Source organism: Sitophilus oryzae, unplaced genomic scaffold (assembly GCF_002938485.1).
Source record: "Sitophilus oryzae breed Bouriz unplaced genomic scaffold, Soryzae_2.0 scaffold_1447_pilon_pilon, whole genome shotgun sequence".
Taxonomy (NCBI): domain Eukaryota; kingdom Metazoa; phylum Arthropoda; class Insecta; order Coleoptera; family Curculionidae; genus Sitophilus; species Sitophilus oryzae.
In genome coordinates this window covers 62,164-84,210 of record NW_022146112.1, presented here as the reverse complement: position 1 = coordinate 84,210, position 22,047 = coordinate 62,164, and the positions used below count along the sequence as shown (strand labels likewise).

General features: G+C 32.9%; 1 protein-coding gene across 4 annotated transcripts in view; it reads left to right on the top strand.

The window, feature by feature from the left end:
* Positions 1 to 21,841, top strand: part of LOC115877355 (protein dachsous) — a 569,521-nt gene extending 547,680 nt beyond the window's left edge. For all 4 annotated transcript variants that reach the window (XM_030893496.1, XM_030893497.1, XM_030893500.1 and 1 more), the window contains 8 exons: positions 10,903 to 11,133; positions 11,221 to 11,513; positions 11,620 to 12,649; positions 12,721 to 13,438; positions 14,401 to 15,221; positions 15,284 to 15,469; positions 17,982 to 18,401; positions 18,515 to 21,841. In XM_030893496.1, the coding sequence (XP_030749356.1) occupies positions 10,903 to 11,133; positions 11,221 to 11,513; positions 11,620 to 12,649; positions 12,721 to 13,438; positions 14,401 to 15,221; positions 15,284 to 15,469; positions 17,982 to 18,401; positions 18,515 to 21,459 (6,644 nt within the window). In that variant the 3' untranslated portion in view covers positions 21,460 to 21,841. The remainder of the gene's footprint in view (positions 1 to 10,902; positions 11,134 to 11,220; positions 11,514 to 11,619; positions 12,650 to 12,720; positions 13,439 to 14,400; positions 15,222 to 15,283; positions 15,470 to 17,981; positions 18,402 to 18,514) is intronic.
* The last annotated feature ends 206 nt before the right edge of the window (positions 21,842 to 22,047 follow it).

The window sequence follows — 22,047 nt, the reverse complement described above, 5'->3', positions numbered from 1 at the left end:
ATATAAATTTAACTGCTAATATCTGAGAAATCAATTTCTGTATCAGTATTTATGTTCATGTAAGCCTCAAAAAGGCAGTAGGTCCCAGTAGCAGTTTATTGACCAGAACATGTTTTCCTTTTGTGTAATAATTTTTAAGGTACTATTTCTCGAGGATGACGGCAATAATTTGAGAAATAAATCATAATAAATCATTATTTACCTGCCAGATTAGCTCAGGTAATTTACAACGTTTCACGGGACTTTCTATGCTCCGCCATGCCATGTTATTTGCTCACATTTTCTGTCAAAGTATATACGTTATGTCGAGTAATTGATCAAAAATCGATATGACAGATGATAGTTAGAAAAGTGATCAAACTGGACATTTGCATCTTAATACTCCCCATTTTCAGGAAAGCCTCTACCAAGAATTTTATTGATTATCGCGACAAAAAAAAATCAAAACATATACAGTATCTCTAACTAGGTCGCTAACCTCCATATATAATTTTATTTATAAATTGAAGAGTGAAAATACCAAAGGGGGGAAGTGCCAAATTTTTCAATATTAAGTTATTGCATTAGAAACGTAATAAATACCATACTGCATGTCCTAACAAAAGTTACAAGTGCCTAGCGAAAGCGTCCATTTTTCATGTATATTACATGTATTTTATATAAAAGATATTTTAAAAATGTATTATTTTCAGTTTTACTGTGTTTTCTCATTTAGGTATCTCGAAAAAATGATTTTGGCACTTACCCCCTTTGGTATTTCCACTCTTCAATTATCATCTAGCAGTACTCGTATTGATTGTCAAGTAATTTGTCCCAATTTGTTAGAATGAAAAAAGTATACTCTGTCAAAAGTATACTGTACATCTATCACTTGGCGTAATCCGATCCAAGTACTTCGCATTTTTAGGCCAACGTGGCAACACCTCTTTAAAATAGTCGATGATGCCCCTACGAATACTGGGCAAAGGAGAGCCGTCCAACTGCATTCCGCTCGGCCAACAAAAAAAGTTTAAAAGTGGCCATGTTATGCAATAATGAGCTAACATATCGATACGGATATAAACAAGTTGGTCGATAAAGATATCGAAATAATTACTTCCAGCATTAGTTAATGTTTTTGTGGTGCTAGTTAAGATATCGTTCGCTAGGAAGTGCCTAACTAAATTTCACAGTTATGCAGAACAAATATAGAGGATAACATTGTGAGGGAGTGGCATCATTGTTGAGTATACTAGTATTCTAAACTATATACTATCAATTTTACTCTTGCTTTGACAACATTAGCATTTGCTCCCTGTTCCTGGGTATTGAAATCGTTTATAATCTAATAAATGTCTTTATTTTGAAGTGGTGTCTGTATTTAAATCGATTTGGAATCTTTTTAGAATTGGAGTTTATTTTCATTCTTTTAATTTTTAATTAATTATACATTGTTTTGTAATGTGTTTAATTTTCAAATGCATCTAACAAATGACACATTTTTGTTTTGCAAAATTGTTTCAGAAGACAATTACATTAGTTTTGCCACAAAACATTTCTCTCGAGATATTGAGATTTATGCTATTCTTGAATTATTTTTATAAAGTTAAATCTCTGAAAAGGAAACAGTTTTAAATTATTTTTTTACCGTCCTATGAGCTTAATTTTATATCCAGTTAACATTTTTACGACATTTGAGCTGGTTAGTTTAATTTTAATATAATACCCGAAAAAATGAATTGGTTACTTAAAGCTAAAAAAAATCTCTATAGTTATTTTCATGGATGAACTGCATACAAAACCTTTTATAAATCCTATAAAAATCTGTGAAATCTATGACGTTCACTACGTAAATTAAAAAATCGCATTGAGAAATATCGGCCCTTTCATTAGTTCTCTTCAATGGTGTAAACTAGTAACTAGTAATAAAATTAAATATATTGATAGGTTCAGACAACAGTTCTAAATATAAAAAAAGCCTCAATTATTTTATTTTTTATATTTTATTTTTTATATTTGTATTATTATTTTTAATTTTATTAAATATTTGTTTTTTTATGTTTTTATTTTTTTTACTTTATATTTTTTAAATTACCTATAAATTTCCTTGGAATTGGTGATAGTTTTGAGATTTTGATAATAATAATAATTGTTTTTTTCAAAACATACCATAATATAATTCTGATATATTTTTGATGAAAATTTGTATCTACAGGGTGAGTCTTAAATAAGTGCAAATATTTTCAGGACTGGTAGATATCGATAAAAGAAACATATTTCCTCTTTACCGTTTTCAAATAAGTCCAAAATAAGGGAGTTATATTACTTTGAAAATTTGCAAAAAAAAAATAATTTTTTGCTTAAATTTGGAGAACCACTATATAGGATACAACTCTCTGCACTTATTTAAGACTCCTTTGTGTAAATTTAAAAAGATATATAATATGCCTTCTCATTTAAAAAAAAAGTATTTCACTCATTTCTCGGATGTCACATGTCATTATACCCGATGTCTTGAAGTAGAAATCTTTAATGCTTTTTGCCATTCAAGATGCCTCTCACCGAACACCGTTTGCGGCACTAAAAGCTTCTCTAAAACTGTATCCTACAGTACTCCAGTATACCAACAGGAAATGATTTTCTTTTCTGCTCTGAAGTAAAAAAAAATATTAATTTCAAAACTTATTTATTAAAACATTTTTTTTACAAAAATATTTTTATATTTTTAAAATTTTCACTGAATAACAATATATATTTTACCTCTAATTCTTTTCTTTAGTCGATCTTTTTAAATCGAAATTTTAAATTTTTTTTATGATCTACCTCTTTGTTTAAAAATGGTTACAAATAAATAGTAATGTGGTAGATTTGCCTCCTTATGTTACAGATGAAATGGCATTTGCAGGTTTTGAACCAGAAATTAAACAATCTTTTTTTTAAATTGCCGACGTTTCGACATGTATTTTCGTCTTTATCAGAGCTATTTTCAGCTTCAGAATGATAAGCCGAGGTTCGTATTGCGCGTAGACAAAGTAGGCCCCGTCCAGATTAGTCTTAGCAGCAAAAAGGAGAAGTAAAATACTTTAGTTTTTAATTAAAATATTTAAAACAGGAAACTACGCAGGTTTAAGTGTTATTCTTGAAATTCCAACAATTAAAACTACTCAGCATGATAAGGCAGAAAACAGAAAATAACAATTCTTCTTGAAATAAATATACTTTAATATAACTTCTTTCTCTATATTTTAATATTATTAGGTCTTTTTTTAAACTTTACGCTCTTATATAACCTGAAACACAAAAGTCTGATAGATATTCTTTGAAGCAGTGGCGTAGCGCAAAAAAAACGATTTTTTTTAAATTTGGAAGTATGTATAAAATAAGTAGATATTTAAACTACGCGTTAGGTTTTCTCCAAAATCTTTTTGTACCTGTAAGATTTTATTTCCATTCCAGATTAGAGATGGAGTCTTACAGATGCCCGAGTTCCGCTTTAACTTGGTTTCCACTTAGCTTTCCTGCTTTTCTGTTATTTTTAGCTAGTTCCACAAAACAGTGTTCGCTCCTTTTCTAGCTATGTAGTTTGCTTTTTCATTGTCTTCTATCCCTTGGTAGGCTAGCACCCAGAGTAAGAAGACTTTATTATCTTTGCCTAATTTGTTCAGCTTCTTTAGGCATTCTTTGATCAACTTCGAATTGATGGTTACTGAGTTGATCGTTTTTAATGCTGATTGACTATCGGATAAGATGAAGTTTCTTGTTTCGGATATTTTCTAGTTAAGTTCTAATCATCTTTCGATAGCGTAAATTTCTGCCTGAAGGATGCTGGGGACCTACCCCAGCACCTGCCCATTGATTCGGAGTATTTAGTTTTCGGACCAAATACACCTATCCCTATTTCTGCTTTGGTTTTTAAAGCATCAGTGTACCACATTATGATATGGTTTTTTACCTGCTGTGCAAACGGTGCTCTCTTCTAATCATTTTTATTGCTCGATTCTAACTTTTAAACCAGTACCTTTTGACATTATTTTTCTGCAGTACTAAAATCCATTATTTACCTATCGTGTGATGTCGATATTTTACAGCTACTCCAGAAGTTCCTATATGTTTAGTACGATCCTTGTGGCATATTCGAGATGCACTTATCTACGACGGGATAGTATACAAACTTTATTAATGGTAACTTTATCGGTGTATAAGACTTTCTGCCTGGGCAGCGGTATTAACTATAAACTGTGCTCTGGGTCTACAGTTAATTTTCCCTCAATTTTTCCTCCACTTGACTTCAAAAGACACAAAACACACGTAATAACACGAATCAGAATGCATCATCTTCCAAAACGCAGATATTTGACATAAGTTGACACAAAATTATAACCTATCGCATCCGTTTAGGTTTAACGCAGAAGTGTTTACAAAAAATAATTATTTTATTTTGTAAATTTTCTTGCAGTGCGGTGGCGAAAAAAAGGATTTTTTTGGAAAGATGAATCCGCCACATAGGTATAGACATTTTTTAACCTATAGGTAATTTGGCAAGATTTTTACAAGCCTCAAAAACCAAAAGGCGAGTTCATACGCCTTCAAATCATCGGCGTCTGTTTGTCTTTCATCGTTCCGTCAAACTAATAAAATTGAAATATGATATGTCATTTTTGAAATAAACCAATAAAACTGGTTAAAAGCCAAGTTAAAAACAACAAGAGACGACGCATGACGGATTTAATTTAAACGCATCTATAGATAACTTAAAAAATATTAGAAACTTTTTTTAGTAAAATAAATAGATTGGTATGGAACCTCATCTGCTTTTCTTCTCTCATCGTCTGTCAAAATCTTACCTGAGAAAAAAAACAGAGTATTTTTAGACAACTTCTTTATTTTTAAGATTTTCATGGTCAAACATCAACAAAATATTCCTTATATTTGGACTAAATTTTCTCGAAAATAAAGACCTAATTTAAAATTCTGTTACTATACGGAAATAGATTGAAGTGTTGTGATTACAGTGATATATAATTTATATGGTTTTGTAACAAATTGCTCGCTATTTTATGGCCAATGCTGAAGCTCTGCAAACCTTCATTAGGCCTTAGTCAAACCACGTGTGTTTGGAATTTTAAGTGTGGCTTAACACGACAGGATCGGGCTAAGCCTTAGGCAGATTTCTGAAATATAATATATATTTCCTTCGGCCACACATCCGCTTTACCCGACCCCTGAGAGCGACCCGAAAGTACAGCGTAATAGACTCTTAAATATAACAACATGATATATTCGTATAATAAATAAAAATGCTAAAGATAAGGGCATCTACTTGAATATGTTTTGATTTTAAGTTTTCTCTTAGTGTCCCCCTTTGTATCTATGACACTGGCGTTGAGGTCATGAAACCATGACGTTGCGTTTGTGCTTGAATGATTTCGATACCCACAAAAACCGGGAGGAATAGGCACACGTATTCTCTGTGATCTATTTTATTAACGCCGCATTATACTTTCCCAACTAAAATAATTACAAAATAGTTACCACTACTAATTCATTAGTTTCACCCTGTGGACTCGGAAATTGACGGAGGTGGTTGAGGTTCTATGTTTTTTATAGAACTGTTATATTTTTAATCGATAAATGATACGATTACGATGAAATAAAGAATGTGTTTTTGTTCTATGAAATTATTATTTAATAATTTATGTTATTAATTATATTAATATTATATTAAATTATGAATGTTCAAATTATTTTAGATTTTCTTATTTTAATATTTATGATTTTTATGCCTTTATCGAAGAAGCCAGAAGGTTTAGATATAGAAACATAATATATGCTTAGTGCTTTGATTATTTTAATAATATACATAGTGTTAAATTTAAAATAACGATTTCAGAATTGTTTTTTACAAATAGTAGTAAATATATTTAGTTATGTCCTTGTGTGATATATCCAATCGGTTGCTTTCATATTGAATATACCGACTTTCCTTAATCTATAACCCAAGTTTCAACGTTGATAACTCAAGTTTCAACGATCATAGTTGAGTCATGATTTTGTCGAAAACTATTAAAGTATTTTAAGTTACCATCTCCTTTTTACTGCGAAGGCTAATGTGAACGGTGCCTACTTTGTTTACGCGGAATCCGAACCGTGGTCCCCGGCCATATCATTGCCAATAGACTACCGACTTGGCGGGTGTCTAAATTGACTCTTACGAGATATCCGATCTCATCCGGCCTCAAACCGGCGCCGGCGCGGCGTAAATGAGCAGTGTGTCTCAATACTAATTTCCACTAATTTTGAGAAGTGTCTAGCCCCAGCAGGCAACTATTAAGCTTGTCCTTGTCAGGTTGGTTAGCGTGATTATTTGGAGGGTGTTAATTCATTTGTATTTGTCAAAAACTCTAACGTGATTGGTCGGGCTTAATAGTTGCCTGCTGAGGCTAGACACAAGTCTAGTTTTGAGTTTCTGAATGAAGCTTAACACTGCAGTCTAACATACATTAAAACTAATCATGTGGTATAAGGATGCTTCCAAAACCAAAGCAGGGACAGGGATAGGAGTATTTGGGCCGAAAACTGAATACTCCGAACCAATGGGCACCTACCCCAGTATCCTTCAGGCAGAAATTTGCGCTATCGAAAGATGCGTACAATTTATCTTAGATAGGAACTACCGAAAACAGGAAATTGCCATCCTATCCGATAGTCAAGCAGCACTTAAGGCGATCAACTCAGTAACCATCAATTTGAAGTGGGTCAAAGAATGCCTAGCGAAGCTCAACAAATTAGGCAAAGAAAATAAAGTCCTCCTACTCTGGGTGCCTGCTCACCAAGGGATAGAAGGCAATGAAAAAGCAAATGATCTAGCTAGAAAAGGAGCGAACACTCCTCTAACTGGACCAGAACCGTTCTGTTTTCCAAACGGGAACCAACTGAAAGCGGAACTGAAGAATCTGGAAGACTCCATCCGTAACTTGGAATGGGTGTCCTCCAACGGTCTAAGACACTCGAAAAAGTTCCTTAGAACTTATGACCGAGAAAAATCAAAGGTTTTCCTTGATTTAAGTAAAAACAATCTTCGGATTGTCACGGGGTTTCTGGACACTGTCTCCTCAACGAACACCTCAGTAGGCTGAAACTGAGAAACAACGGCGAATGCAGATTTTGTGGAGAAAATGGGGAAACACCAGAACACCTTATCACTGAGTGCGCCGAGACGACGACCATTCGTGTCATGAACCTTGGTACGTCTGATGTCGAGGATGGAGAGCTGGCCTCTGTGGAGCCGTCTCAGATACTGGCTTTTCTTAAAGTCCTGAGACTGTATGATGAGTTATAACTCGTTATAACTCAAGAAAGGGGAACACACAATAGATCTATAAGGTCGCGGTGTTTAACTCCCCTCCTAAACATTCTACATTCTACATTAAAACTACCTCTAACCTACACACACTGTGTATCGCCCTGTATTACGAAAGTATTTAACTGAATTACATTAACTCTATTTAACATTATTAATGATTACCTTAATAACCTTATCTAATAAAATGCTATATGTACCTATGAAATTATTGATAACCAGAGATCAATTCTATATTAGTGTATATGTTACGGTTAAAGTCAGATGTCAAATTAATGTCGACATTAACAGGTTAATGTTTGGATTTGGTTTCGTTTTTGGTTGTTTTGTGTTCTTCTCGAGATTAACCGGGTAATGTCGATATTATCCGAACATCGGACTTTAACGCTAACATATATATATTTGCGGTGTCTTTGACCAAAAGTTAAGAAATTACAATTGGAATACTCTATTATATGACTATAAAATATTTTTTGTTAAGCAATAAATATAGACATGAATCTATCTCACCTAAACAATGTATTTTATCGTCTATAATTTTTAAGAAATCATAAGGTGTGTTGAGATTATTTGAACATATACTGGAAATACCAGTGAATTTGTTTCTCCGAAATATGTGTTCCAAATTAAAATGTTTACTATTGAAGAAACTTTCAATAAATTAGTGTAGTGTAACAACTCAGGGTCGTCAACAAAGTTGAAGAAGTAATATTTTGGCCAACAGTATAACAAAAAGTTTAAATGAAATAAAGAAACCTACGTTGTGTTAAAAATATTTTTTATTGTGATTACCTTGGATGCACCCGACAGAAGCAATATTTTGGGAAATTTGAGGAGAATAGGTTATGTAAATTAAACGATCTGTTCTTACTTTGCTATAAATATGGTAAACGTAAATCATACAGGATGTTCAATATTCTACGCCAAACTTTTTAATATATAAAATATTTTTTCTTTGTTTGTTTTTAAATGGAACATACTGTATATTATCTTTTTATTAGGTGGAGAGTTAAAAAATGAACATTTTTTGTATTTAAAGTATTTTAAAATTTTTAATAGTTTTGTAGATACCCGCAGTATTATTTCATATGACGCGTTCAATGGTAAATTACCCGAGAAAAATCATTGGGTGTCTGATAAAAATTTCATGTGGGAAATGCAATATGAAATATAAAACCGCGAATATCTGCGAAACCGTTAAAATTTTTGAAATACTCTAAATACAAATAATGTTCATTTAAAAAAAAAAAAAATTATTTTATATTTTAGAAAGTTTGGCGTAGAATTTTAAACATCCTGTATGATTTGCGATTTCCGTATTTATAGCAAAGTTAAATACAGACTATCTAAAGTAAATTACTAATATAGTTTTGATTTCAGAACAGTTCTTGTATTTTTAATATTTTTTTAAGAAAGACTGAAAAATATATAAATTTTATTTATTTATTAATATTCCTGAAATTATCGAAATATATTTACTTATGACTTAGGATTATGTAAAGTGATCTAAAAGGAAGGCAAAAATACAATAATATACAGGGTGTTCCATACAAAAAAATCATCCAGATCCACTCACGCTTTTTTGAGCCATCCTATAGAAGTTAAAATATTTTCCTGAAATACATCTTAGTACATACTTTAGGTTTGCACTTAAATAAAATTCCCAAGTTTTATATTCTAGGAGCTACAGATGCTCGACACACTATTGCCGGAACCTGTATATTATTAGTAATATTAAAGCTTCATTAGATTACTAATACATAACTTATAGAGTCAAGTGTATTATTATTCTAGAAATTGTTACAGTTTTAATCGCACTCGATAACTTAATATCTATTCTCAAGATATTTAATATGTTTTCTGAAAAGTATTTTTGTCAGTGTACCTAAATGAAGTAATCTTATTCTTATCATAAAGATGGCGACCGTGTTTTAAATAGCACCAATTGTAAAAGTTATAACCGACCAATTCAGTTCGTATAAATATCGTTTTCCATTTGGAGATTCGTAAATTGAGACGACCACAAACCACTCCACGTCGACAACACATGATTAATTTTGACACTCTTGATTTTGCCAAGCAGATAGCCGGCTTGCCGCATCGTAAGAGGCTTATAAGGGTTTTGCTTCTTGATTCATTCGAAAAGACGAACGGCTGACCAGTAATTTAAAACTACTTATTAAAAGCTGAGCGAATTTTGCGATCCCTCTAGCAACCTTGGCATTGGGCGAATGAAAACATTTTACTCCTGATTAATGATTATAATCTATTAAAGTTAGATTAGGTGATTCATTCGCAATATATTAACGATGCAAGGATATTGGTGATAAATTACTTAAACATTATTATTTTTTATATAGAATTTAATAACTAAATACGAGTAAATTTTAGAACGGTTTGATGCCTGAGTTCAAAAAATACTATTAATTTATTTTCACGTTACACCACGCGACAGCGGCGGATGTGAGTCTTAAATAAGTGCAAATATTTTCAGGGCTGTTAGATTTCGATCAAAGAAACATATTTTCTCTTTATCGTTTTTCAAACAAGTATAAGATATACACAGATATATTATTTTGAAGATTTCAAAATAATTGATTTTTTGCTTACATGTTGAGAACCGCTGGATCTTTTATGAGTTTTCTTTCTTGTAAATTTAATTTACTACCTATGTTGCCATATTATGAAAATATTATATTTTTAACTAAAATTTAAAAAAAAATCAAAAAATTCCAGATTTTCAACATTTTTTTTCGCGAAAAAGCCTCATAGACGTGTTTTTGGGGTCGAAATATACCACCCCTAAAAATATTTGCACTCCCTCTATATACATTTATCATCTTTTAATAGTGAATAATAATTACTATTACAGTTGAGGGTTGGAACCTTTGGTGTTACACAGCAAAATAAAAATACTAAATCACCACAATACACCAAAACACTTTTACTTTTACACTGGACGCGCGTTTTGCTAACCATGTTAGCATTAGCTGCTGATGATGCTAACATGGTTAGCGAAACGCGCGTCCAGTGTAAAAGTAAAAGTGTTTTGGTGTATTGTGGTGATTTTGTTTTTATTTTGCAATAATAATTACATTGTAGTTTTTATTAAAATTTTTAGTTTTTTTTTCATTTGTTGTTTCTTATTATGTTTAAAGTCGTCATATGAAAAATATTATTTTTATAAAAAACGTCTATACCTTGAGTCGTGTTATTAGGTAGTTAAAAATGTCTGGCTTTTTCTCCACTGGAAGAGAAATCTCTAAATTAGTGTTGTTATTTTTTATAAAGATATTGCGTTTTATCCAAATGGAAACCAGCTTTTCACTTTTTATTTTGTAGATTCTTTTTTTTTTCTTAAAGGTAGTATTTTTGTGAATTCTCTCTAAATCTTTTACATTAAAACTCTAATAAATATGTCTAAGATTTTGTACTAAATAGTTTGCATTTGTCCATATATTTTCGATTTGTAGTAAATTTCTAGCAGGAAATCATCCAAGAATCTATTTTTTAAGTCTGCATTTTTTAAACGCAACTAATTTAACAAAATTTATTTTTTCCAGGCGAAATCACCACGAGAGACATACTTGACAGAGAATTCAAAGAACACTATGACTTAGTAGCTGAAGCTAAAGATCAGGGCCAGCCATCTCGAAGTTCACGAGTTTCCATAAAAATATCGGTTCTCGATATCAACGATAACGCTCCAGAAATAGTGGATCCCCAAGAAGACGTTGTTAGTGTTAGAGAGGAACAAAGTCCTGGAACAGAAGTTGTTAGAATACGAGCTATAGGTAATATTAAATTAAATGATTTAATGGGTTTTATATTATTTCGTAATAATATAAATATTTCAAATATATTTTTCAATTTAATTTTAGATGGAGACAGTGGATACAACTCTTCCATAACATATTCTTTTCTTAAAGACTCGGAAGGATTAGAAACGTTTAGTATTCATCCAATATCCGGTGTTATTCGGACTAAAGTTGTATTAGACCATGAAGAGAAAACAATATACAGGATAGGTATTGTGGCGACAGATGGTGGTACGCCTCCCAAACAGACCATCCGAATGTTAAGAATTGAAGTTCTGGATCTCAATGATAATAGGCCGACTTTTACAAGTTCCAGCTTAATCTTTCGAATTAAGGAGAATTCAAAAATTGGACAGGTAATTTCATTAGAGTTAACCAAAATTAAAATACGTCTTTTACGTAAGTAAAATACCAATTTTTTCTTCTGTAAATAATATATTTTTTACGTACTGTATTTTTTAGGTTGTTGGATCGGTAGCTACAACGAGTTCCCAAGAAGAAGATAACTTTATTCCAGATAGTACAGGAAATCATATTACTTATACAATTACCACAATGTCTTTTGATTCCTCTAACGTATTTGATATTGAGAGAAATACAGGAAAAATAGTTGTTGCTCAAGAGATAGATCGAGAATTACAATCGGAGTACAAACTGGAAGTGCGCGCCTTAGATACGAGGACTATGAACAATCCACAAAGTAGCGCTATCACAGTGAAAATTGAAATACTAGATACAAACGATAATCCTCCCAAATGGCCTAAAGATCCTATTACAGTCATGATAAGTGAAAACACAGAAGTTGGAACGTCAATCTATAATTTTACCGCATCAGATGTTGACAGTGGAGAAAATGGGGAAATTCGATACTCGGTTGTAAGTCAATTTCCAAACGCCAGTTCCTTTGTTATCGATTCCTTAACAGGAACTCTGATATTGACAGCACCTCTTGATTATGAGACTATAAAGGAGCACATACTTATTGTTGGGGCAACCGATCAACCCATCAACAAATCTGAAAGTTTGAGCAGCTATGTAACCGTTCAAATGATTGTAACGGACTTTAATGACAATACACCTCGATTTATTCTACCGCAAACATCAAATGCCTTATTAAGCGAAAGTACTACTTTTGGAATGAAAATAACTAATATATTAGCGGTCGATGATGATTCTGGCGACAATGGAAGAGTGACCTATATCCTTTCAAACAACAACGATGCCTCAATGTTCTCTCTCGGGTATGATACAGGAGTATTAACATTAGCAAAACCTTTGATATTAGACAGAAAATATTATATGTTAAATATAACTGCAACTGATCATGGAAAACCTACAAGACAGGCTAATATGAAGTTGAAATTGATTGTTCAAGACGTTTTAGAAAATCCACAAAGATTTTTAGAATCCGATTATGAGGTTAATATTACCGAAAATGCGGGCATTGGGACTTTAGTCACACAAATTAATGCTAGAGTAATTTCTGATCAGAGTAAGTGAAGTTAGATTTTGTCGATTATTTAACTGCAAATTCTTTTTATTCAATATATTCTTTTTTTCTAGGTGGTAACATATCTTTTACTATACCTCCAGGAATTTTTGACGATACTTTTGAAATCCTAACTCCCAGTGGAAAAATATATACCAAAAAGCTTCTAGACAGGGAATTAATTAACTCTTATATTCTGCCAATCTACGTAAATGATTATTCTTCATCTGACGCACCAGTATTTGATATGACCAAATTACACATCAAAGTTCTTGATATCAATGATCACGCACCTAAATTTCAAGCTGGATCTTGTCAAAGCTTGGCCATCCCAGAAAACAGTGACACCTCTATTTTTCATACTGTAGTTGCTAATGATATAGACAGTGGTTTAAATGGTCAAATTTCTTATTCTATAACGAGTGGAAATATTCGAAACAAATTTAGCATTAATTCAAATACGGGAGAGCTTACAGCCAAGCCTTTGGACCGGGAAAGCAATGCTAAATATCAATTAACCATAACAGCACAAGATCATGGAGTGCCATCCATGCAGGGCTATTGCAACTTAACTGTTTTTGTTGAAGATCAAAATGACAATGATCCAAAGTTTGATCTCTCAAAATATAATTCAACAATTTTTGAAGATACACCAATTGACACATCAATCATGAAAGTTCAGGCATCAGACGCTGATACAGGTTTAAATGCTAAAATTATATATTTCTTAGCAAATGAGAGTCAGTGGTTGTTTCGAATAGACAATAAAACAGGCGTAATTACTACTGCTGGGTAAGTTTATATTTATTAAAAATATTTATTTTAAGCAATTTAAAAAACGTAGAATATACCGGGTGCGTCTCGAAACTGGCTCACCCCCTATAACTTTTTTATTTTTTCAGATAAAAAAAACGAGATTTCTTATGTTAGTATATGACATAAATTAGGATTGATTGACGTATTCAATTGTTTTTAGTCACTTCCTGTTTCACCGGAAATGACTACAATTTTTGATTTTTAAATCGAATCGAAAATAAAACACCCTCGGTAATTTTTGCTTGGATTGATAGAAAATGACACATCATATGTCAACTTTGACATTCTCGCTTAAAAAAATCGTGTTTTAAATTTCAATCTAGAGTGTCATGGCTGTGTTAAAAATACTAATTTTTAATCAAGGAGTCTTGGAAAAATAGATTTGATCGTCTAATGCTTTTAGTGTCATATCCTCGCCATTCAAAATATGCCCAAATCGAATTTTTAATCATATCTCAATTTTTTCAAATGGAACGAGGGTGGCTCATTAACATATTTAGAAAAAGTATATTTTTACGAATAATTTGGTACCATACACTTGGAATTTCGAGTCAAAATATCGTTACATTTATGGCTATGGCACTCTAAATTGAAATTTAAAAACCATGTTTTTTAATTGAAAATGTCGAAAGTTGACATGTGATATGCCATTCAAGTGTCATTTTCTATCGATTAAAGGACAAAAATACCGAAGATGTTATTTAAAAATCAAAAGTTGTAGTAATTTCCGGTGAGACAGGAAGTGACCGAAAACAATTGAATACGCCAACCAATCCTAATTTATGTCATATGCTTTTTATAACATACAAAATGTCGTTTTTTTATTTCAAAAAATAAGACAAGTTATAGGGGTGAGGCACTTTTGAGACGCACCAGGTATATGATATCGTACTCACCAATATTACTTGATTGTAATAGGTACATTTCTTTTTTTTTAGTCTTTTTGATAGAGAACGTAAGAGTGAATATAATTTTATGGTAGTTGCCACTGATAGTGGAAAGTATAATGCAAGATCAACCAAAGTCCCAGTTACGGTGTATATCATGGATGTTAACGACAATAAGCCAGTTTTTAGTAGTTACCCGTTTCAAGAACGAGTTACAGCGTATATTCAGCCCGGACAAAAAATATTAAAAGTTAATGCTACTGATATCGATGAAGGAATTAATTCGGAAATTGTTTATAGTTTAGTTAACGATGGAAGTTATGGAAAATTTCGTATCGATCCTAATTCAGGAGGTGTAACAGCTACACAATCATTGGCAAGTAGCAATGGAAAAGTTATTTATTTGAACGTAATGGCAACTGATAAAGGGAATCCTCCAAAAAGTTCGATTGGGCTGATTGAAATTATTGTTGGAGACTTACCTCAAGGCTCGATCAACCTTCGCTTTCAAAACACGACTTATGAAGTAACACTGCCAGAAAATATAGAGGAATTCCGAGAAGTTACCCAAGTTAGTGCAGTACGAACTGATGGTCGGCGTCAAAAAATAGTTTATTCTTTTGGAACCGGCAATGAAGAAAATATTTTCTCTATCGATTCCGAGACAGGAATGATCCAGGTCAAAAATTCGAAATTTCTTGATTACGAGTTACAACATGACATACGTTTAGTGGTCGAAGCAAAAACTGATGGAAATCCCAACTTGCACGGATACTGCGATGTAATTATTAAACTCACTGACCAAAACGATAATGCGCCCAAATTTACACAACAACAATACACAGCTTCTGTATGGGAAGGCGATAAAAAAGGTAATAACAAATTATAAAAAATATGATATTCTTAATTGCTAATGAAATAATCTTAATTCTAGGAACATTTGTTTTACAAGCAGTAGCATCTGATGCTGATCAGGGTCAAAATTCAAGAATTCTTTACCATATTGTCGATGGTAATCACGATAATGCTTTTAAAATTGAACCAGCATTCAGTGGAATTATCAGAACAAACACCGTCTTAGACAGAGAAATTAGGGACAATTATCGAATAACAATAATAGGTAATTTTTTTTTGTAATATACAGGGTGACAAATTAGCGCGACGAAGTTCAATATCGTCGTCGTTGTCGAAGATATAAAAAAAAGTTTTATACAGATATTCCATAGTTTTATAAAGGGGCATATCCTAAAAATATTTTTTCGTATACAGGGTGTCCCAAAAAAAAGTTATGATAAATTTTTAAGATTTTTTTTAACTGCACTCCCCATTGTACACATTTCGATTCAGCATAAAACTCTGTATAGTATAGTATATAATTATTTTCTTTTGACGGCTGTGCTAAAAAATTGCCATTCTATTTCATACTAGGTAGTTGAAGCCTGGCGCATCCGCCACGACATCAGAAAAAAATTATTTTTTGTTTAATTAAATGAAAAACAAAAAATCCGGCGACGACAGTTTTTAGAAGAGCCAATTAGCTAGCTTTTAGTAAAAAAGCAACTTTTTAGAGCAAGTCGTTACTTCAGTAGAGACGACACAGATAAACATTAGCATTTTATATATGTAGATTTACTGGTGGTACTATATTCTATTTCACATTTACTGAAACTTTAATTAAAACCACTATATCCGAAAAGTGGTTAAAAACTAGACTGAATTTTGCTTTATTAATACTTAGCTACATTTTTTAACAACAAATATTAACAGAATACACCCATGAAGGAAAATTTGTATTATCTTCTACAGGGTAATTTTTATGGCTTTGCTAACATATTTAAAGTGCTATATTTCATTTTTTTTAAATACAACATCCAGTATATTATTATTCGTCATATGTTCAATGTCAAAAATTAACATTTTGTTATTCAAATTGTTCCCAAGTTGTATTCGGTATATTATATTAGATATTGTTCTTACAACGGTAAATTTTTATCAGATCCACCTAATGATCATTGTCTACCCAGTGAGCATTCTATTCCTTTAAGGGAAATGTGTTTTAGGTGACGTCGTTGTTACGTTACCAGGCCCATCTTTTCCCTAATAAGAAGCAATAAAACGTAAATACGTAACTGTTCCTAATGTTCCCTAAATGTAACAACACTTTGCTGACTAAGTGGTATGTTACCGTTGAAAACCATATGTGTAATGGTGCGTTTAGACTTGAGCACGCACGAGCTGAGCGTGCGCGCACGGCATTCGTTCGCACTCTCGGCTCCGTTCAAATTAAAAGCTTATTTTTCGACGAATGAAGTGATCCATTTGTGCGCGCACAGCAGAGTTATGTGTTGGCGAAAATAATGGACGACCAAGAAATAGTCGAGGCTGCAGTCATTGTTATGCACAGCTTAATTATTAAAAAGAAGAAAAATCGAAATCATCGTCGCTTGTGGCAGACCCAGATTTTTAGAAATCGATATAATTTACTGCAACAATTTAGTGTCTGAGGACGGCTATGATCAGTTTAAAAACTTTACAAGAATGACCAGACCCGACTTTGAATATTTACAAAATTTAATAACACCAAAAATTACGAACAAAAGATACAAATTTTAGAATAGCAATTTCATTAATATCGACATATTCAATATTAAGTTTATTTACAAGGTTTTGCCATGCGTTATATTTTTTTTATTTTTTAATAATACAAAGAATGTTTAACATCCCATAATATAGGCAACTTTTCATATTTTTCAATTAATAATAACGAAGATTCATTGATCCACTCCATAATTTTAATAAAGAAAACGAAAAAAAAATCACACACGCACGCACGAACGCAGACAAAACAAATTGCCGGTCCAAATTGAGCGTTCGCCCACACATAAAATCCCTTTGAGCACGGACCAAAAACCGAGACCAGACGGCTCACGTTCGCGGCTGCTCGCGCACAGACAAATTCAGAGTGAGCGTGCACGCACAGCCGTTTACCCTTGAGCATTCGCGGAGGATCAGTGCGTGCTCAAGTCTAAACGCACCATAATACAGCTGTAAAACCGCTAATATTTTAAGAACACTTTAATTAGTTCATTTAATGTTCATTTTTTAATTCTGTATCTAAACGAAAAATAATATACAGGGTGTTGAATTTAAAAAATAGATATATAGCGTTTTAAATATTGCGATTTTGACGATGCTATAAAAATACCCTTAGGAAAATATAGCTAAGATTTATAAAGTTATATTCTCTCCAGTTTTTAACCACTTTTCGGATATAATATTTTTAACCAAAGTTTTATTTAGTAAATATGAAATAGAATGGCAACATCGCATAGTGCTTCGAATAAAAATACTGTATAATATATGTATGTAATCTATATGCAGAATTTTATGCTGAATCCAATTATGTACAGAAAAATGAGGGGCACAATTTAAAAAAAAAACTTAAAATTTTATCATCACTTTATTTTGGGACACCCTGTATACAACAAGATATTTTTAAGATATACATCATTATAAATCAAGCAACGTCTGTATAAAAATATTTTCATATTTTTTTCAACGATGATTTTGGTCTTCCTTGCACTACATAGTGGTAATTTTATATTTTGTACTTATCTAATTATTATTTTTAGCAACTGATGAAGGAATTCCCCAGATGACTGGCACAGCACGCATTCAAATAAATATTGTTGATGTTAATGACAATCAGCCTACATTTCCACCACATACCACTATTAACGTTAGTGAAGATACCGAAGTAGGCAGTCTTTTAACAGCTATAACTGCCAACGACGTTGACACATATCCTGAATTAACTTACAATCTCACAAATGGCGACAAAGGCTATCTGGAATTCTTCAGTATTGACCGCTTTAGCGGTAAAATATTTTTAAAGAAGAAACTTGATTTTGAATCATGGCCAGAATATAAGCTGACTATAGTTGCTTCTGACACAATCCACATTGCTCAGACGATACTTACAATAGTTGTAATTGATGTCAATGATAACGCACCTCAGTTCCAACAATGTGCATACGAAATCAATTTACCAGGTAGGCATTCTCTACTTGTTCTCTCTTGCATGATTAAATTTTATTTTTTTAACTTCTTTGTGATGTTTTTTTATGTATATTTTTTAAAAATATATATATTTTTTTTATTTCAGATGTTCAATCTTCATCGTTAATCGATCTTATTACAATGAATGCAACAGACGCTGATTCCGGAATGAACTCCAAAGTGACATATTCGATTGTTAATCCCTCAACTGGTTTTACTATTGGTTCGTCTGATGGAATTATAAAAGTTAACGTTTCAAATATATCCGCGAATATGCAAGACTTTTATCTAACTATTAAAGCCGAAGATAGTGGTAAACCATCGCTTCACTCATTGGCCTCAGTTCACATTAGAAGCAGCAAACGTATAAGTATTAACTATGGGTACAAAAAGGAATATGCGATAGCTGTTTCTGAGAATAGCAAAACGGGACATGCGCTTATATATTTAGCAAAACCTAACAGTCAGAGTCAAGCATCAAATTTTAAAATTATTGAAGGAAACGTTGACAAAGTCTTCGAGATCGCAAATCCTTCAGGGGCATTAACACTGGTCAAACCATTAGATAGAGAGCTACAAGATGAGTATGATCTGAACATATCTATTGATAATGCAGGTTCGCTAGTTACTCACATTATCATAACAGTTAAGGATTTTAATGATAATTCTCCAGTATTTGCCGATCCAGATTACGAAATAACAATAAGCGAAAGTTTGTCTATTGGATCTTCAATAGAAAAAATAACAGCAACCGATGCCGATCAAGAAGGAACAGTAAACTCTGAAATTTCATATGATATCACTTCTGGAAATATAGATGGATGTTTTCATATTCATTCGCAGACTGGTGTTGTAGTTGTTAACAAAACTCTTGACTATGACAAGGGCAATATACAATATAGTCTTGTCATAAGAGCTTGTGATAATGGAGCTATACCTCTTTGTTCTTTATGTACCTTATCAATATTTTTGCAAGATGAAAATGATAATGCTCCAATCTTTCCATTTACTGAATACATGGAGTCAGTTGGGGAAAATGAAGCTATTGGTACAGCTGTATTTACCGCTCATGCTACTGATCTTGACAAAGGTCTTTTTGGCAAAGTCAATTACACATTCGTTGACTCTCGCAATTACGGAGGACAAGAAAATTCTTGGAAACTTTTTCATATTGATCCTGACACTGGTCTCGTAACAACTGGTGTTGTATTTGATTACGAGCAAAGAAATAGATACAATTTTGCTATAAAAGCCACCGACGCCGGTGGTAAATCCACTGTTGTAAAAGTTTACATAGAAATAGAGGGAAAAGATGAATTTTATCCTCAATTTACGGAAAGAACTTACAGATTTTCATTAGCACCATCTGTGGGTCTTCCGACTGGTTACATAGTAGGTCATGTTGTTGCTACTGACAAGGACAAAGGCCCCGATGGAAGAGTAGTTTACCAATTAACAACGCAACACAGTTATTTTAAAATAAATAGAACAACTGGAGCAGTATTACTAAAAAAGAAATTTGACGACTCGGAGGCAGTAATTTCAGGGAGAGAAATAAGTTTAGTTGTTACAGCTAGTTCTGGCAAGCAAGGTTCCCTAACTAACATGACGGTTATTGAAATAATATTAGATCCCCTAGCTGATGCTGGAACGAATTTAGCAAATAAACAAGGTGCTAATGGACATGGTGGTATTTCTGATTGGGCATTAGGTTTATTAATATCCATAACTTTACTATTAATTATATTTGGAGCTGCGTTTATTTTTATTCATATGAAAAATAAGCGTAATAGAAAAATAAATAAACCAAATTTAAGCACTGAGACTGTATCATCCTCAAATAACTACGTAGATCCTAGTGCCTTTGACACTATCCCTATTCGTGGTGGAGGATCACAAATGCCTGCAGGGCAAAACCAGTTTGCGCCGCCTAAATATGATGAAATTCCCCCCTACGGAGGAGGTCATCCTGCCAGTTCCAATTCCGGAGCTGCTACAACTTCCGAATTATCAGGTTCAGAACAATCTGGATCAAGCGGAAGAGGGTCCGCTGAAGACGGCGAAGACGGTGAAGACGAAGAAATTAGAATGATTAACGAGGGCCCTTTGCAAAGAAATAACGATGGAGATTCCTTATCCACTGTATCTGTTAGAAATACACAAGAGTACCTAGCCAGATTAGGAATAGTGGATAACTCAGGTGCTCACCCGCAAGCGGTATCTAGACTGTGTACAGATCCCAGAAGCAACAAAGAACCATTATCACACCATCACCAAACAGTGCCATTAGACAGTTTACATATATTTGATGAAGAAACAGCAAATGATAATGACATTACTAATTTGATTTATGCTAAATTGAACGATGTGGCAGGTAGTGATAGAGCCAGTTCTGCGGATGAAGGCGGAGCAGTATCGGCTTCGGCTTTGGGTCCATCGATGGATCATGTTATGGCCATAGGCGGTTACGGTGAGGTCCCAGCTGTATCTCATCAACCCTCAATGAATGGGTCATTAAGTTCTATTGTACATAGTGAGGAAGAACTAGCTGGTAGTTATAACTGGGACTACCTGCTGGACTGGGGTCCACAATATCAACCATTGGCTCATGTTTTTTCAGAGATTGCAAGACTGAAAGATGACACTGCGTCTGTGCATAGCGGCGCTAGTGGAAATTCTAGTGTACGTAGTAAAGTGTCAGTAGCTCCTGTAAAAAATATTCCACCTCCTTTAATTACAAGCGTGGCACCTCGATCAATAGCTATGCCAATATTAAATTCACGTAATGGAACCGGTCATCACGGTTCAGTTGGTCATAATCAGATGATGATGTTACCAAGGTCGCCTATAAATCACGACGCATCGGGTACAGGATTTAGTACGTCAACAGCTATGTCGCCGAGTTTTTCACCATCCCTGTCACCACTAGCCACTAAATCACCCTCAATTTCACCCCTTGTAGCTCCCGGTCTGAGCACTCACCACGTAATGTCACGACAACCAGCTCAAAATAGAAACAAGTCCGTTGTGGACACCGAATTAAGACTTTAGTATTTTGAATTTAGGCTTATTTTGGTTAGGCTGTGCTACCTGTTTTAGAGACTGACTTAACTAATTATTGTGTAAATATTTTGTGAATATACCGATCCACAAGTGCTCATTAGAATAGGATTAGATTCGTTGCCATTTTTAGCCATACGAATAGCATGATTCTTTTGTATTTTATTTTCTAAATTATTTTTGTAAATAGCTGTAAGTAAATAATATCGTGTAATTAGAATCTTTTAGTCGTTTACGAAAGAATATTATCATTCAAATTGAATTGTTAACCAAATCTCGAAACAAATTATTTTTGTTGTTTATATGTTTGTAATTATGTGTGAATGTTTTAAGTTAATTAGGTTATAGCCGAATTTTGTAAAATAAAAGAACTGTAAAAATGTACAAACTGTTAAGTAATATAGAAAAAATATTTTATAATTCTAGTTTTATTTTGTTTTTTATAACATTCTAAAATTTAGCTGTTCAACTAATAGTAACAGTTGTAGATTCCTTTACCTCACTTTACGCAATAATCTCACTTACATATTTACTCATTATTTCTAGTTCCTAGTTGAGGATCAGATATTTGTATTCATT